Source organism: Ornithorhynchus anatinus, chromosome 8, assembly GCF_004115215.2.
Source record: "Ornithorhynchus anatinus isolate Pmale09 chromosome 8, mOrnAna1.pri.v4, whole genome shotgun sequence".
In the NCBI taxonomy this organism is placed as follows: domain Eukaryota; kingdom Metazoa; phylum Chordata; class Mammalia; order Monotremata; family Ornithorhynchidae; genus Ornithorhynchus; species Ornithorhynchus anatinus.
In genome coordinates, this window is record NC_041735.1 from 22,669,008 (window position 1) to 22,687,504 (window position 18,497).

An 18,497-nucleotide genomic window follows, 5' to 3' on the forward strand; every position below is an offset into this window, starting at 1 on the left:
CCCATGTGACAGAGACTGTGTCCCACCCGATTTGCTTGACTCAACCCCAGCCCTTAGTACAGTGCCTAGCACATAGTAAGCACTTAACAAATACCATTATTGTTATTAGTATTCACTAAACTCTGGGGCAGATACAAGAAAATCAGGTCAGACACAGTCCCTTTCCCACATGGGGCTCACAGTCTTAATCCTCGTTATATACCACTGAGGCCCAGAGAAGTGAAGTGACTTGTCCAAGGTCACACAGCAGACAAGTGGCAGAGTTGGGATTAGAATCCACATCTTTCTGACTCCCAGACCCGTGTTCTATCCATTAGGCTTCACCGTATCTCTGTCCCTTCCCCTGACCCTGTCCCTTATCATTCATTAACTCATTACTGAGTGCTTACTGTGTGCAAAGCATTGTACCTAGCACTTGGGAGAGTACACTACAACAACAAACAAATACATTCCCTACCCACAATGAGCTCACACTCCTGCCCCTACCCTTATTCGTATTCTTACGCACAGTCTGCCAGCTGGCTCTGCACCAACCAGAGGGCTCGGTGCTAACCCCAACAGAGACTACTTCTATTTTATATTTTTTATGAATAAATATGCTCTCGTATGAATTCTTTCTTGGTTTATTTCCACTTCCCCATTCATTTGGTGCTGACCAAATTTATGAGCATATCTCAGCAGGAAGTTCGGGGTTTGAGCCGCCACTATCTTTAAAACCAAAGGAATAGATAACATCCCTTCAAAGTGTACAGGCCTCTCAGGAGAGTTGGAATGATATAAGAAAGCAAGAGCCAATCTGGTAACAGATATCTAACGCTATGAAATCGTGGAATGTCCCCACTTCAGGCTCCAAAAAAAATCCCGTCACGTTAGACTTATAGAACTTGAAGGGCAGCTGGTTTCCGCCTTCTCCTTGATGACCGGGGCATAGCGGAGGCCCTCTGAACTCAGCCAGTTCTGGAAAAGTCTCTGATGAGGAATGGACCATCATTGTAGAGAAGCAGCATGATGTAGTAGATAGAACACGAGCCTGGGAGTCAGAAGGTCATGGGTTCTTATCTCGGCTCTGCCACTTGTCTGCTGTGTGACTTTGGGAAGTCATTTCACTTCTCTGGGCCTCAGCTACCTCATGTGGAAACAAGGGATTGAGACGTGAGTCCCACGTGGGACAGAGTACTGTATCCAACCCGATTTGCTTGTATCTACCCTAGGGCTTAGTATAGTGCCTGGCACATAGTAAGAGCTTCACAATTACCAGTATTTATTATTACTATATGCCTGAGTTTTTCCCCTCCCTGTGAGAATTTTCCCAAAGAGGAAAGCCAGGCTCGGCTCACACCATTTCCCTCCCTCTCTTCCCTCCTCAGTGCATGTCCCCATGGGAGTGACTCGGGAAAAGCCACCCGCAAAACCATCGGCCGGCTGTGGGCAGCTTTGTCTGCAGAGAGAATTCTGAGTCTTTCGTTCATCAGGAGGGAGCCACTCCGGGAATGAGATCACTAATAAATCACGGATCCAGGTTTCTCTCCCTCATCTCATAATCTAGCCTCCTCTTTCTCCCCCCTCCCCGCCACACGCTCAGCCGTAGCTTCTGGCTGAGGTTCCCGAAGAAAGTTGCCAGGCCCTCGGTAGTCCTCATATTTCAGGTTTTTTCCGCAGGAAAGGCCGGACTATTTGTTATTCAGTGTTTTTCATTCGCGTTCTGCGCTGACTCTCTTTGGCCGGCTTGGACACAGGGAAAGAGGAGAAACCGGACCTCTGGTGCAGCTGTCTGTGGTGTAGGCCTCTGGGAGTCCTGTGTCTGCACTGTGGAACTATGGCAGGTGTCAGGGACAAGGAGCCACGGAGGGGAAGCAGTGTTGTCTAGTAGATAGAGCCCGGTCCTGGGATTCAGAAGGACCTGGGTTCTAATTCTGGATCTGTCACCTATCTGCCGTGTGACCTTACGTGGGTCACCTCACTTCTCTGTGCCTCAGGTACCTCATCTGTAAAATGGGGATTAATAGTTCTGGTACTTGGTAAGCACTTGCTATGTGCCAAGCACTGTACTAAAAACTGGGGCAGATACAGGTTAATCAGGTTGGACACAGTCCCTGTCCCACATTGGGCTCACATTCTAAATCCCCATATTTTACAGATGAGTTAACCGAGGCACATAGAAGTTAAGTGAGTTGCCCAAGGTCACAGAGCCGGGATTAGAACCCAGGTCCTTCTCACCCCCAGGCCCATCCTCTATGCACTAAGCCACGCTGCTTCTAATACCGTGAGTCCCATGTGGGACATGGACTGTGCCCAACCTGATTACCTTGTTTCCACCCCAGCACTTAGTAAAGTCCCTGACACAAGGTAAGCGCTTAACAGTGCTGTAAAAAAAATATAGAGGAGCATAGGGGGTTGCTCTAGTTCAGGCTGCTGAGGCTGGGCCAGTGTTGGTTGAAATGGCTGCCATCCTGAAGACTTAGAGGTCAATTTCCATGGGCATCCTGCTCTTCCCTTTCTTATTGATAGGGAAGATGAGTGTTTTTCTGCTAACACCGAAAATACTGAGATCTCGGGTCTCTAGACCGTAAGCTCATGGTGGGTAGGGAGCCCGTCTACCAACTAGCTTGTTTCGTCCTCTCCCAAACACTTAGTCCAGTGATCTGCACACAGAAAGTGCTCAGTAAATACCAGTGATTGTTTGATTGTTCCGTCTGAAATTTCAAAGTCACAAAGGGTGTGGAAAAGGAGAGCATAAAATTGCTAATAGTCACGAACCAGACCATTGGTGGGGAGTGATGGCTGGGACACCCACTAAAGGGTGAAGGTGGCGGTTTCAAATCAAACCAAGCCAATCAATTAATCCGTGGTATTTATTGAGCACTTACCGCGTGCAGAACACTAAACTAAGCTCTTGGAGAAGTGCAATATAGTAGAGTTGGTAGATACGTTCCCTGCCCACAAGAAGCTTACAGTCTAGTGGGGGATATACTGGGCTTAGATGTTTCTTCTGTCTCCTAGCTGCCACAGTCCAACTATAGAGGGCTTGCTAACTCTGAGCGGGGAGCAGAGCTTTATCTGAGGGCCTTTATGAATGGTGGGGACAATGCTTAAACCTAGGGTGAACTCCATGGATGGGTTCTGTTGGAGACCCTCAGCTCTGCTGAGCAAGAAGTTACACAGTAAGCGTAATTGTAGTCTGTAAGCAGGAAAAGTATGTACCAGCTCTATTGTTCTGTACCCTCCCGCACTTAGTACAGTGCTCTGAACCCAGTAAACACTCAATAAATACATCTGGAACTGAGAGGCCGGTTGGTTCTCCTGATTCCTGGAGAAAATGAATTCCTCCTTGGAAGAGAAATACTGTTTATAGTGCTCCTTGTGCCCTTACTGAGGTGGCGAGGAATGCCAAACTACAGAATTATTATAGGGGGGAAATCACCACCTCAGCTCCATTCAGTCCCAGAAGACTTCCTGGAGGAGGGGTGTGTGTGTGTGTGTGTGTGTGTGTGTGTGTGTGTGTGTGTGTGTGTGTTAAGAATTCTCTGAAGAAAGGAAATAAAAGGTTTGATGCCACCCGGGAAGTGGAGAGGGTCCAGTGAGTTTGGGAGGCATGGAGTAAGGAATGATGGGAATATAAGGAATTGTCACTCACCAAATCCCACATCTCCTGGACAAGAAGGCACCCACTGAAGCTTGAAGGTGGAAGGTTTAAATCAGACCACAGGAAGCATTTCTCCACACGGTGGGTGGTAAGCATATGGAATTTGTTAGCACAAGAACTTGCTCAGGCCAAAAATATCAGCAGGTTCAAGAGAAGTGTGGAGAATTTAATAGATGGGCGATCCCAAATAGGCTTCTGGAGGCAAAGTTAGGGATGTAGAAGGGAAGAGTTAGGGATGTTAAATGCTTCCATTAGGGTGGATGTCAAAGAAGACCACCATCACGCAGACCCCAGGAGCATTGTGGGCCACTGTTGGAGGCAAAGGATTGTTTTGGATGGATGATTGGTTGAATCCAGAAATGAGCTGGTTTTGGTCTTATGGTCTTTAGTCATTACCGGCTACTTTAAAGCACTCCATCACCTTGCCCCCTCCTACCTCACCTCACCAAGTACTCCATCCCAGCCTGTGCACTTTGCTTCTCTAGCACCAGCTTGTTCACTGTGCATTGATCTCATCTATCGCGTCTCTGACCCCTTTCCCACATTCACCCTCTGCCTTGGAATGCCCTCCCTTTCCATATATGCCATACCGCCACCCTCCCCACCTTCAAAACCTTATTTAACGTCATATCTCCTCCAAAACGCCTTCCCTGCTGAAGCCTTCTTTTACCCACCTCCCTCTCCCTTCACCATCTATGCGCTTCTATCTGCGTCCTTTGAGCATTTGCTATTTGTCCTACCCTCAGCCCCACAGCATTTATGTTCCTATAATCATTCATTCAATCTCATTTATTGAGCATTTACTGTGTGCAGAGCACTATACTAAGTGCTTGGGAAAGTACAATGCAACAACAACACAATAAACAGTGACATTCCCTGACCACAGTGAGCTCCCAGTCTATCTATAAATTGCTTATTTATATTAATGTCTGCCCCTCTAGACTATAAGCTCATTTTGGGCAGGGAACATGTTTACCAACTCTGTTGGATTGCACTCTCCCAAGTGCTTAGTACAGTGCTCTGCAAACGGTAAGCACTCAATAAATACAATTGATCGATTGATTGATTTTAGACAGACTCAGCCCCCAAGGAGTTAGGTTGGGAGGAAGACAAGCATAAAGGCCATTGACAATTAAACACAAAACCTAACATATCAACAATGCCCAAGGCTCGCTGGGGAAGGGAGATCAGAATGTCATCTGGTTCCCTTATCCCCTTCTTATTCTCCAGTCAAAGATTCCAGCAGAGGCCATCCAAAGATCACCTTCCCCTTCCTCCCCACAACCCAAAAATAGAAAAATACTGGCAGCATCAGACACAGACCACCAAGTGCCAGGGAGGGCAACTGTCAAAGAACCATGTGTGGGCGAGGTATGGGAAGGCTCAATCAATCAATCAATCAATCCATCACTGGTATTTATTGAGAAGCAGCATGGCCTAGTGGATAGAGCACAGGCCTGGGAGTCAGTAGCTCCTGGGTTCTAATTCCGGCTCTGCCACTTGTCTGCTGTGTGACCATTCATCAGCAGTAAACTATAAACCAATCAATCAATCGTATTTACTGAGCACTTTCAGTGTGCACAACACTGTAAATTTGGGAGAGTACAATACAGCAGAGTTGGTAGACACATGCTCTGCCCCCATACTTTGCTGATCTAGTGTTAACCCTTTCACTATGCCTCGAACTTGCCTGTCTCACCACCGACCCCTCTCCAGCGTCCTGACTCTGGCCTGGAACGCCCTCCCAGGTCCGTGCTCTATCCACTAGGCCATGCTGCTTCTCAATAAATACCAGCAGAACTTGGAGAGAAGAGAAACCAGTTCAGACATCATCTTTGTCCCACATGGAGCTCACATGTTTTGCAGTTCAGTCAATTCTCCTACAGCATGTGTTCTCATTGTACATTCTGGATGGACAGTGATGGAAGAATAAAGGAAGATTTTTCCCACGATGAGTGTCTGTCTGAATAGAAGGAATGAAGGCTAGAAGGAGAAGCTGGGCACATCCACTGGAGATCAGTTAAAGCATATTTTTTACAATGTACCTTTTCCTTGATAAAAATTATGGTATTTATTAAACATCTACTCTATGACAAAGATTATTTAGCTTTTGCCTGGCTGGGGTGGATACAATATGAATGGATAAGATATGTCTCCCAAATGCTTAGTACAGTGCTCTGTGCACGTAAGCGCTCAATAAATACGATTGAATGAATACTGTCCATCTCAATTCAATCCTCTTGTTGGTGTTGACTTGGGTAGGTTCACTCTTCAGGTTCTTGAACCTTCTGTTTTTAGGGATCACTTTGTGTCTTTCATGTCCAGAAGCCAGAGCCCACCCCTGTAACTCACCATCAGATTTCACCCACACATCTTTACGTGATGTCCGGTAGGTTTCCTGGATGGCCCCTGAGAGAAGTTTGAGCTTCTGAGGCCCACCTGTTGCTAAGCCAATTATCTGGTTTTTAGGAGACCAGCATGGGGAGTTTCATTCATTCATTCAATAGTATTTATTGAGCGCTTACTATGTGCAGAGCACTGTACTAAGCGCTTGGAATGTACAAATCGGTAACAGATAGAGACAGTCCCTGCCCTGTGACGGGCTTACAGTCTAATCGGGGGAGATGGACAGACAAGAACAATAGCAATAAATAGAATCAAGTTTCAGGGACAAGCAGTGTGGCCTAGTGGAAAGAGTACGGGCCTGGAAGTCAGAGGACCTGGATTCTAATCTCAGCTCCACCACTAACTTGCTGTGTGTGAGTTTGGGCACTTAACTTCTCTATGTCCCAATGGTCTCATCTATAAAATGGGTATTAAATTCTCCTCCCTCCAACTTAGTCTGTGAGTCCCATGCGGGAATGTGTTCTATCTGATGAACTTGAATATACCCCAGTGCTCAAAACAGTGTTTATGTTTGTTTTCCAAGTATTTGTTAAGAACTTACTATATGCCAGGCACTGTACTAAGCTCTGGGGTGGATACAGGCAAATTAGGTTGGACACAGTCCCTGTCCCAAGTAGGACTTATAGTCTTCATCCCCATTTTACAGCTGAGTTAACTGAGGCACAGAGAAGTTGAGTGACTTACCCAAAGTCAGAAAACAGTCAAGTGGCAGGTCTGGGATTACAACCCAGGTCCTCTGACTCCCAGGTCCATGCTCTATCTACTAGCCATGGAGTAAGTGCTTAACCCATACATTTTAAAAGAAGATAAATCATTTTAATTTGGGGAGGTGTACCGGTGCTGTGGTCAGCTAGGGGCTGTTGGGGCAGAGCCAGTTATGGATATGGGGTATATGAAAATATCGGCAGGAGAGGGGGAGTCTGACAGAAATGGGAGGCTATTTTCTCATTTCTCAGACACCAGGAGCGCTCGCGAGGAGTGTTATTGTGGTATTTGTTGAGCGCTTACTATGTGCCAGATAATGAATTAAGCTCTGAGGGAGAATACAAGCAAATTGGGTTGGACACATTCCCTGTCCCACAAGGGGCTCGCAGTCTTAATCCCCATTTTACAGATGATGTAAATGAGGCCCAGAGAAGTGAAGTGACTTACCCAAGGTCACACAGCAGACATGTGGCAGAGCTGACAGCACAGCACGGCAGACAAGTGACAGGCCACTCTGGTCTGCCCCTTTTCCACTTTGGGTAAATCTGACTTTATGTTTCCATAGTTTTCTTACCAGAGATTGATCTCACCCCATCACCCACTCTGAAACATGCCTGCTTTCCAGGTCAGACAAGTGGTATTTGTTTAATTTTCCTTTTTCTCTTTCCTTACAGAGAAGATGAAGTGAGTTGTTCTCCAAGTGGCTATAAATCTAGATTAAGTTGGAACAGATTTAATCCTTGGTCATTAGGTCAAGAACATGGGAGCCAAATGGTCAGTATGCTTTGCACTCTTTATTCACCCCACCCTCAGCCCCCCAACACTTATGTACGTATCCTTAATTTATTTATTCATATTAATGTCTGTCTCCCCATCCAGACTGTAAGCTCCTTATGGGCAGGGAACACGTCTACCAATTCTATTATATTGTCCTCTCCCAAAGGCTAAGTACAGTGCTCAGCCCACAGTAAGCCCTCCATAAATACCACTGATTGATTTATTGCCTTCCAAAATCCCTTTAACCCAGCCTCGATAATGGTCGGACCCCAAGTTACACTGTGCACAATATTTGAAGTTCAGTCAGTTCTCCTGATTTTGGATACACCATGATGGAAAAATGAGGGAACATTCTTTTTCTGATGATGATGTGTCTATGTGTGCGTGTGCGTGCAACTGGATAGATGAGATGAGTACTGGAAGGGTCACCTGGGCACATGCACATGGAGTCAGTCAAGACATATTTATTACAACTTCTATTTTTCTTAGTGATAATTAAGGTATTTATTAGGCACCTGCTCCATGCCAAAGAGCATGTAGCTGTGCCAAGGCTGGGATAGAAATAATAATAATATTGTATTTCTTAAGCACTTATTAGGTGTCAAGCACTGTTCTATGCACTGGGATAGATATTAGTTAATCAGGTTGGACATAGTCCATGTCCCACTTGAGGCTCACCATCTAAGAGAGAGAGAAAGCAATATCTGATTCCCATTCTGTAGAAGAGGAAACTGCAATCCAGAGACAGCCTGGGGCCTGGGAGTCAGAAGGACCTAGATTCTAATTCTGGCTCTGCCACTTGTCTGCTGTGTGACCATGGGCAAGTCACTTCACTTCTTTGGGCCTCAGTTACCTCATCTGTAAAATGGGGATTAAAACTGGGAGCCCCAAATGGGACATGGACTGTGGTCCCACTTTAGTACACCCCTGACACAAATACCATTAAAAAAAAGAGGTTAAGTGATTTGCCCAGGATCACTTGATTGAGACTATGAGCCCCATGTGGGCCAGGGATTGGGTGTAGTCTGATTTGCTTGTATCTACCCAGCGCTTAGTACAGTGCCTGGCACATAATAATCGTGGTATTTGTTGAGTGCTTACATGTGCCAGACACTGTCTAAGCACTGAGGTAGACACAAAGTTGGACACATTCCATATCGCACATGGGGCTTACAGTCTTAATTCCTACTTAACAGATGAGGTAACTGAGGCTCAGAGAAGTGAAGTGATTTGCCCAAAGTCACACAGCATTTAACAAATACCATAATTATTATTATTACCTAGAAGACCAGTAGGAGAACTGGAATTAGAACCCAGATCTCCTGGCTCCAATCCCATGTTCTTTCCATCAGACCACACTGCCGTGGTACAGGAGCATCGACAGTACCATATTCATTTTCCCTTCCTCACCACCCAAAATGAAATTTTATTTTTTACAATCACTGCCGAAGTGGGGAAGTGTCTCGGCCAATGGTTTATAGGACCCAGCTGGATCCAGAACCCGGTTTCAGCTTCCAGCGTGAATCTTTGTCATGAATGAACAATTCAACAGGGAAGATGACATGAAAGGGGCATGAGTTCAGCTTCTCTCTGGAGAATTCTCTTCAGGGTTTTGGAGCCTGAAAGCAGACCAGCTGGGGTGGAGGGAGCCAGGCTCGGAAGAGGCTGGGCGGAAATTGGAAGCAATTTGTGCAGGGACGTTTCCAGATCTGTAGCGCAACCAAACCACCCCGTCCCCCCTTTCCAAACTTCCACAGCTTCAAGAGGCAAAAGATAAAGCAGTGTGGTGTTTCTAGACAGGTTGTGGATTTTGAAAATCCATAGGAACACATCAAGAGACCCTATTCTGAGATGCTGGCATTTATCCCGCATAAACTCAACAATTTCCTTTCTCTGCTCTGGAAGGGTTCTCTCTCCACACCTACTGGAGTCCATTTTTAGCCCAATGGCATTTCCCAACAGCCTCTTCAAATTAAGGCAACTCCAAACTCCTACCTGGGCAAGATTCCGTACAAATGGACCTCAGTTCTCAACTGGGAAATTGGTGACTGGATCCAATTTTACCCAGCAAAAGAAGAGGAGGAGATGGAGAAGGAGAAGAAAGAGGAGGAGGAGGAGGAGAACAGGAGGAGGAAGAGGAAAAGGAAGAAGAACAGGAGGAGGAGGAGAAGGAAAAGGAGAAGGAGGAGGAGGAGGAGGAGAAGGAAGGAGAAAAAGAGAAGGAGGAAAAGCACCATTTTGTGGCATGGCATGAGGATTCCAGGAACATTCAGTGATTCCCAAACTTGGTTGCTGAGGTGACCCCTGGTTGTCAGATATCTTTCAGTGGGCTGCCCTCCCCTGTCCCCATTAGACCCTGGGCCTGGGCCTCTCTGCCTCTACACCAATAGCCCTCTCTGTCCTCATGGGGACCCACTCTTTGTTGGGTGAAAGGGTAAAAGACAGGCAAAGTTTCATGAGAAGGGAGCAAACCAGATAGAGTTGGGGCATGGCCTGCAGGCTGTGAAGAACTGACGGGTAGCAACGACACAATTTTTTCTTTTAAATGGTATTTGTTGAGAACTTACTATATGCCCTGCTCTGTACTAAGAGGTGGGGTGAATACAAGCTGACAAGGTTGAGCATGGTCCAAGTACCACTTGGAGCTCACAGTATGAATCCCCATTTTAAAGATGAGATAACTGAGTCCCAGAGAAGTGAAGTGACTTGCCCAAGGTCACACAGCAGACAAGTGATGGAGATGGGATTAGAACCCAGGTCCTCGGACTTGGGATCTTTCCATCCCTATTTGGAATCTCTCAGGTCTGATTGGCGATGAGGAATGGGGCTGAAAACCGAGCCCTACAATGACCCTGTCGGGCCCCAAGGCATTGGCACCTTATGCCCTATTCACGGAGTTGGAAGCCCCCTCACTAGCCAACTGGATCAGACCCAACTCGTGGAGTTTTGTTTCCTAAGGGTGAGTGTTTCTGAAGAAAACCACCCCACAGAGGTGAGGGTCTGCCCCCTGAAAGCAGCAAGTTAGGGGCTCTCACCACAAGCTTGCAAGTAATGGATGTTTTTCTTGTTAACATCTCAAATGACTCCTCAAATACCCTGACACATCCCAGGAGAATTCCCCGGGCCAAGGTTCGCCCTACCTATTCCTGAGGTCTGAGGTAATCCCTAGCCACACATGTAGCCATTTATTGGCTCCGGTGAAAAACGGCCTATGGAACCCCTGGGGATCTCTCAAAAGGACTATTCCTGCCTGGTCTCACCTATAAATTGTTGCCTGGGCTGGTGCCAAAGACCCCCAGAAAGAAGCCCGGCTAAAGGTGGAGTACGAGACAAAACATGCTAAGACAAGCCCTCTGCCTGGAATAGAGCAACCCATCAGCCTCCCTGTCAGTCAGATAGAGAAGCAGTGCGGCCTATTGGTTAGAGCATGGGCCTGGAAGTCAGAAGGTCCTAGGTTCTAATCCCGGCTCTGTCATGTGTCTACTGTGTGACCCTGGGCAAGTCACTTCTTTGTGTTTCAGTTACCTCATCTGTAAAATGGGGATTGAGAATGTGAGTCCTCTCTGGGACAGGGAATGCATCTAACCCAATTACCTTGTAACTACCCCAGTGCCTGGAATGTAGTAGTGCTTAACAAATGTCATTATCATTATTATTATTCGACAAACACCTCCATCACTCCATCCATTGGCAGAGCTGAAGCTCTCCGCCCTTGGCGAGGCCAGGAAAAAAGCATGACAAGCTTTTTTTATGCAATTTGTTATGGTCCCACCATTTGTCTGTTATGTGACCTTGGGCAAATCACTTAGCTTCTCTGTGCCTCAATTCCCTCATCTGTCAAAGGGGGTTAAAGACTGTGAGCCCCATGTGGGACTGCGTCCAACTTGACTAGCTTGTATCTACCCTAGCACTTAGAATGGTGCCTGGTACATCGAAAGTGCTTAACAAATACCATAAAAATCAAAAAAAAACCTCCCACCTGTCGAAGTGTTACCACACTGGAGCAGGCTTCCAAGAGGATGCCTGAAAGTATCCCATGTTGCTGACCAAACAAGAGGTCACTCCCATTCTTCCAATCACATCTGTTGAGTGCTAACTGTATGCACAGCACTGTATTAAGCACTTGGGAGAGGACAATATAACAGTTGGTAGACACGATCCCTGTCCACAAAGAGCTAAAAGTCTAGAGGGAGAAACTGACATTAATATAAATAAATAAATTACAGATCTGTACCTAAGCGCTATGGTGCAGAGGGAGGGGTGAGTGGGTGCAAGGGTGATGCAGAAAAAAGTGGGAGAAGAGGAAATGGGGGCTTAGTCAAGGAAGGCCTCTTGGAGGAGATGGGTGGGGAGAGTGATTGTCTGTCAGATATAAAGGGGGGTGGGGATCCAGGCATAGCAGATGACCAGTGTTTCATGTCTGTAACACCGTCCTGTCCTGCCATGGTGCCAGGCTGTCGCCTGAACCAAGGGACACAGAAGGCGACATGGTGCCCCTCTACAGTGGGCAGATAGAGGTCAGTCTTTCTGAGTCTTCCTACAACTTGCTAGCCATCGTGACCTTCGCATCAAACCTGGCCCGGCCTTGCCCTTGCCCTGGTCCTGTGGATCCCAGAATGCTCCTCTCCGCCTGGGCCTAACTGTCTACCACGGGGAGGTCTTCTGTTTGCTCCAGCTCATCTTTCCTCCCTCTTCATCTCTGGGAACACCTCCCACTCTAGACCCAATTTCCTCAATCCCTACACTTCTGTGAGCTGAAGAGGAACTGAGCAACTCCTTGCTAGGTCTCTAAACTTCCACAGCCTGGAGCTTCCGTTGGACTCTCTGCACTGTCGCACTATTGAGTAAAGTTCAATAGAAACTACATATTTTTGTAAGCTCCTTGAGGGAAAGGGGCAGGTCTTCATCTGTTAGCTCGCTTAGTGGATAGAGCATGGGTCTGGGAGTCAGAAGGACCTAAGTTCTCATTTCTGCTCAACCACTTGTCTGCTGAGTGACCTTGGGCAAGTCACTTCGAATTTCTGGGCCTCAGTTCCATCATCTGTAAAATGGGGATTAAGACTCTGAGCCTCTTCAGGGGCAGGGACAAGGTCCAACCCAATTTGCTTGTATTCACCCCAGTGCTGGTACAGTGCCTGGCACATAGTAAGTGCTGAATAAATAGCACTATTATCTTCATTATTATTATTATTATTATTACTGCAACACTTGGCAGAATACTTCACACATAGTAAGCGCTTATGAAGTACCATTACTACTGATGATGAGGATGACGAGCATGATGACGTTGATGGTGATGGTATGGAGGTAGTGGTGTCCCCACAGAACCATTGGCCACTGGGGCTCTCTGCAAGCCTCCCAAACTCTGCTTTCCCCAACCAACCTTGGCCTTGGCCTCCCAACAACTAGGATTCATTTACTCTGCGATGAAGGGTCCAATTCTATGTGCCAGGCACTGTACTAAGTGCTGAGGTGGATACAAGCAAATCAAGTTGGACATAGTCCCTGTCCTTGTGGGGCTCACAGTCTCAATCTCCATTTTACAGATTGGTAACTGAGGCACAGTGAAGTGAAATGACTTTCCCACGGTCACACAGCAGACAAGTGGTAGAGCCAGGATTAGTACCTAAATCCTTCAAACTCTCAGGCATCCACTCAATCCCACTATGTCATGCTGCTTCTCCAAGCACCTATACTTTTCCAAGCACTTAGTACAATAGTCCACACACAGTAAGTGCTCAGGAAAATACCATTGTTTGTGATTTCATGAACGGAGACCCTGACTCTGGGGGAACAGAGAAGGAAAAGCGATTGCCAGCGTGCCAGAAGACCAGAGGGACAAGGGGCTGGGGTCGGCATTCGGTCACGCCCTGAGGAGACAGTCCAGAGAAGGTTGGTCTCTGGAAGCCGGATGGAAATCTGCTAAATATTTCCTTTGAGGTGCTGAGTGTCATCTAAGGAAGCTGATCTGGTGTCTGAGGCGGCCCGGTGGCCTGCGGGGAGGCAGTGGGGAGGGGGGTGTCTTGGAGCGAGGAGCAGGGATCGGAATTTGCCCTGGGTTTCTTCAGCTCAAGCCTGTCTCCCTCCATCTCCCTTGGAGTCCCGGGCTGGGGGAGGGGCCGGGGCTGGAAGCTGGGGGGACCGGGTGGGGAGGGTGCCGTGAGCTGGGGAGCCATCCTCCATTATGAACCCCGGGGTCGGCCCCTTTTTAAGGGCTGTTGGAAAAATTTATGAAGCAGCCGGATTTTTTAAAAAAAGAAAAAGAAAAGAAACGTTTTCTCCATCTGCCCCTCCGCACGCTTCACCCCCTCTCCCTTCAGACATACAGTTCGTAAAATATCATGTTGTTAAAAATCTCCAGGATATTTGACAGATGTGTTCAGGCCAGATGTTGACACAGAGCAGAGAGACTTGTGGCCTGCCCCTCCCACCAGAACCAACTCTCCTCGGGGGCGGGGGGGCTCCATTTGCCTGCCTACACCCCTGCCAGCTAGAAGAGTGAAACTGTACCCTACGCCCACCTCTCCACGGGGCAACAAGTGGGTATCAGAGGTATGCTAAGCAACCCTGCACCTTCCCATGGCCTCAAACTCCCTTGGCTTCAAATCCACTACACCACAGCTCTCCCTGTCTCCAACCTCCTCCTGAGGACACTCTTCCGCGGCGGTAACTTGACTTGATTTAAATCGGATTCCTCAGCCTCCTGCAAGGGGAGAGGGAGAAGAAGTGGTCCTTGTGTCCACGGCTCCAAGAATACAGAGCTGGGCAGGCCCAGCCCTTGACTCGTCGGTCTGTCCCTGTGGGTCAGAATCCGGCTTAGTCCTGTCCCAGTGGGGTGAGGTGGAACTGGGGTCAGAGATCCAGAACAGGTCCAGATATCGACTGGAAATGAGGTCCAGGCTGCGGCTGGTACAGGCTCGTATGTTACCCTGATTTGAGGGTGTTTCTGGGACCCCCCTGCTTGCAGGTTGGGTCTGGGGGAGCTGCAAGCCCACCGGTACATAAACTCTGCCCAGATAAGGTCCCACTGAGGCCCCTTTCCCCAGCCAATTCCTTCCTGGGCAGATCACTAAGTGCTTAGCAAATGCCATCATTATTATCATTATTTGCAGCCCCTCTTGGGGGGCTGAGGCATGGTAGACGTGGAGCAAGAATGCCACACTGGCCAGGCTTGAAGGGGTGCTTCCCGCTGCTTGCTGGGGTGAGTACATACAAGAGGGCAGAGTGCTGTTCCTCACTGCCACCAGTCCTCCCCACCCTCCCCACCCCTTAGCTGTAGGGAGTGGGGGGAATCTACGCACAAGGGGAGGAGCTCAGACCAAGCAGGAAATGAGTGGTGAGAGGGGAATGCCCCGAGACCAGCCTCAGTGCTTTGCACAGTGCTTTACACACAGTAAGCCCTCAATAAATGAGATTGAATGAATGAATGAATCACCAGCCCCGGCTCGAGTGTACATGTCAAGGGAACCCTCAATCCAGGCCCTTCTGCTGCTCTGAGGCCAGCCCAGTCTGGGCCTCCCCGCTCCAGCCCATGAGAGGAAATTCCTGAGGTAATAACAACAATAACAATTATGGTAGTCATAATAATAATAATAAATAATTGCAGTATTCATTAAGCACTTACTATATGTCAGGCACTCTAATAAGCACTGAACTTATTAAGCACTTACTATATGCCAAGCAGTAGGGTAGGTACAATTTAAGCCGGTTGGACCCAGTCTCTGTCCCACATGACAGAGTCTCTGTCCCAGTCTCTCTAAATCCTCATTTTACAGAAGCAGTGTGGTTAAATAGAAGGAGCACGGGCTCGGGAGTCAGAGGATATGGGTTCTAATCCTGGCTCTGCCACTTGTCTGCTGTGTGACCTTGGGTAAGCCACTTAATGTCTCTGTTCCTCAGTTACCTCATCTGTAAAATGCCCCATGTGGGACAAACTGTTTACCTTGTATCTACCCTAGTGCTTAGAACAGTGCTTGGCAAATAGTAAGTGCTTGACAAATACCATTAATATTTATTATTATTATTATTATTACAGATGAGCTAACCGAGGCCCAGAGAAATGAAGTGACTTGCCCAAGACCACACAGTGGACATATGGCGGAGCCGGGATTAGAACCCAGGTCCTTCTGACTCCCAGGCCCGTGCTCTATCCAGTAAGCCATGCTGTATCTCTGGCTTGGACAGCTGGGACCCGTTGGTGGAAGGGGTATCCCATCTCCACCCTCTCTACCACCTGTAGCACCGTTGGTCTCCCTCCTGTCTGTAGGGCAGGCGGATTGGGGGGAGCCTCCATCTGGCTTGGGTAGCTGGCAGGCAGCGGTGCCAGGTAACCATGATGTCATTCTGTCCCTGCCCTCCCCCCGCCCCACGCTGGCCTCAACCCGCCGGTCGGGCCCAGGGGACGGAGGAACGGCCAAGGGTGTCACGTATCAGAGCTGACACAGTCAGGCCTGGGAAAGTTTGCACAAGGGCCTCCCCACTGATTCGCCCTGCCAGGGTCCACGGCAGGCTCGCCCCACAGAAAACAAAACGTAAAGGCAAGAAAAATCCCCTCTTATTGTTTCTCCAGGCAGCCCACCTCCCAACTCCCTGGTCTGTCCCATCCTGGGGGATGTGGGGGAGGAGGCAGCTTCAGTGCCCCTTCCCCCTCTCCCTTCCTGGGCCTCGTGGTTTGTCCAGCCCAGGACTGAACGCTCGGAATGCTCGGATGTTATTCTCCCAGCTTGGGATCCTCTGGTCTCCCGTCAACCTCCCCGGAGAACTCGGTCCAACTCTAGCGATACTACCCCATTCCCCGAGAGTCATTCAGTCAGCCAATCCTATTTATTAAGCGCTTACTCTGTGCAGAGCACTATACTAACCATATTTATTGAGTTCTTACTGTACTAAGCGCTTGGGAGAGGACAATAAAACAATATAATAGACATATTTCAAGCCTACAACAAGCTTACGGTCTAGAGGGGGGAGACAGACATTACTATAAATAAATAAGTTACAGATATGTCCATTAGTGCTGTGGGGCTGGGAGGAGGGAATGAATAAAGGGAGCAAGTCACAGTGATGCAGAAGGGAACTGTCAAAAAGGAAAAGAGGGTTTAATCAGGGAAGGCTTCTTGGAGGAAATGTGCCTTCAACAAGGCTTTGAAGGCAGGAAGAGTCAATGACTGTCGGATATGGGGAGGGAAGGCATTCCAGGTCAAGGGCCGGGCACGGATGAAACGTCCGCTGGGAGATAGACGAGATGGAGGTACAGTGAGAAGGTAACCATGATGTTACTAGAGGACTAGAGGACCGAAGTGTGCAGGCTGGGATGTAGTAGAAGGTTTTTACAAGGTAAAAAATCTGTTTCCTCCTCCGCCTAACTGTGAGATGAATCGAAGCGGGAGATGGCCAGGAAGGGACTTTGGGCTCTGACTGGCAGAAGGGGTGGCGGAAACACGATCCAAGTACCCATCCGGAGTGGAGCGGTTCTCGCCTCAGTGTTACCCGCAGAAAGTCTGGGACTAGAGCATCAGTGGAACCAGGCTTTGTTCTCAATTAAGAAGGAGCGTCAGGGATGAAGAGGGGAGCATAGCCGGTCCGTCTCAGGGGTCCCAGAGGGAGGACACCTGTCACAGTTTTTGTCCAAGCCCCCTGTGGCTCCTATCAGGCTGAGAGGACCTGGAAAGGATATTGCCAGTGGTCGTAGGTCCCCTATCAGAGGGGACTCTCTGATGGAATCGACCCCCTGAATCAGAAGGTCATGCGTTCTAATCCTGGCTCCACCACATCTGCTGCGTGACTGTGGGCAAGTCATTTTACTTCTCTGGGCCTCAGTTGCCTCATCTGTAAAATGTGGATTAAGAGTATGAGCTCCATATGGGACAGTGTCCAACCAGATTAACTTGTATCTACCCCAGTGTTTAGAACAGTGCTTGATACATAGTAAGTGCTTAACAAGTACCATAATTATTATTATCATTATTATTATTATCTATCATATTTACTGAGTCCTTACTGTATTGCAGAATGTGTGGGAGAGTACAGCATAATCAGGGCAGAAGATGGCACCTCTTCAAACGGGAAGGATCAGACATTCCGATTTTCAAGGGACAAATCCCACACACACGTGTCATTCAGTGTCCTCCCCATTCTCACAGATGCTCCGGGGAGATGAGCGGATGGGAAAGGCCCCAGGCCCAGAGGGCTCGAGAAGGAAAAAGGCAGACTCCTTATTTCACCATCTCACTGAGCTCAAAAATCTTGAAATGCTGTGGAAGAACGATGTGCATGTGTATGAGTGTGTGCACGGGCGCTGAGTTGGATGCTCCTCAAGGCCAGCCCAATGTCCAGTGTCGCAAAGAACGCCTTCAGTGGGGGACCAAAGTCTAGGGTCTCTTATCTGGGGAAGTTTCTCTCCCTCCTTTTCTGGTTCCCTGTTTAGAGAAACTCCTCAGTGAGGCAGCGACACACTAGGCATATTGTCTCCTTTTTCGCTTCAGCCTCCTGCCTGCTCGGCTGTTCAATTACCTGGAGGATAGCTAAACAAACTGAGGACAATCACTTCTTTAACTCTGGCTGCTTACTTTTCTGTGTGGACTTCCTCCCGCCGAGCCCCTTGCGGCAGCCTGCGCTGTTTTTCTTGTTCTCCTCTCCAAGGCTAACGAAGTATTCCTGGCCCCTGGGCAGACCGTCTTCCCCAAAGTGGCAGAAGTGTGCGGCAGGGGCGGCAGCTGCATGCCTGCCCCATTCCCTCCTCAGCTTCCCATCCTCATGCCCGCAGGGGTGAAAAAATGAGACTTGCTAGAGAAGATTCTTGCATCCTGGATTAGTTTTGGTAATTATCACCATTCTTATTCTGCATCAAACCCTGGGGTAAACCAAGAGCACGGGCTTGGGAGTCACAGAACCTGGGTTCTCATCTCTGCTTCGCCATTTGTCTGCTGTGTGACCTTGTCTGCTGTGTGACCTTGGACATGTCGATTCA

At 48.3% G+C, this 18,497-nt stretch overlaps 1 protein-coding gene across 1 annotated transcript in view; it reads left to right on the plus strand.

The window, feature by feature from the left end:
- The window catches only part of EMILIN3 (elastin microfibril interfacer 3), a 76,705-nt gene that overhangs the window by 35,927 nt on the left and 22,281 nt on the right, over nucleotides 1-18,497 (plus strand). The window contains exon 5 of the mRNA XM_039912893.1: nucleotides 18,170-18,225. Within this exon, the coding sequence (XP_039768827.1) occupies nucleotides 18,170-18,225 (56 nt within the window). The remainder of the gene's footprint in view (nucleotides 1-18,169; nucleotides 18,226-18,497) is intronic.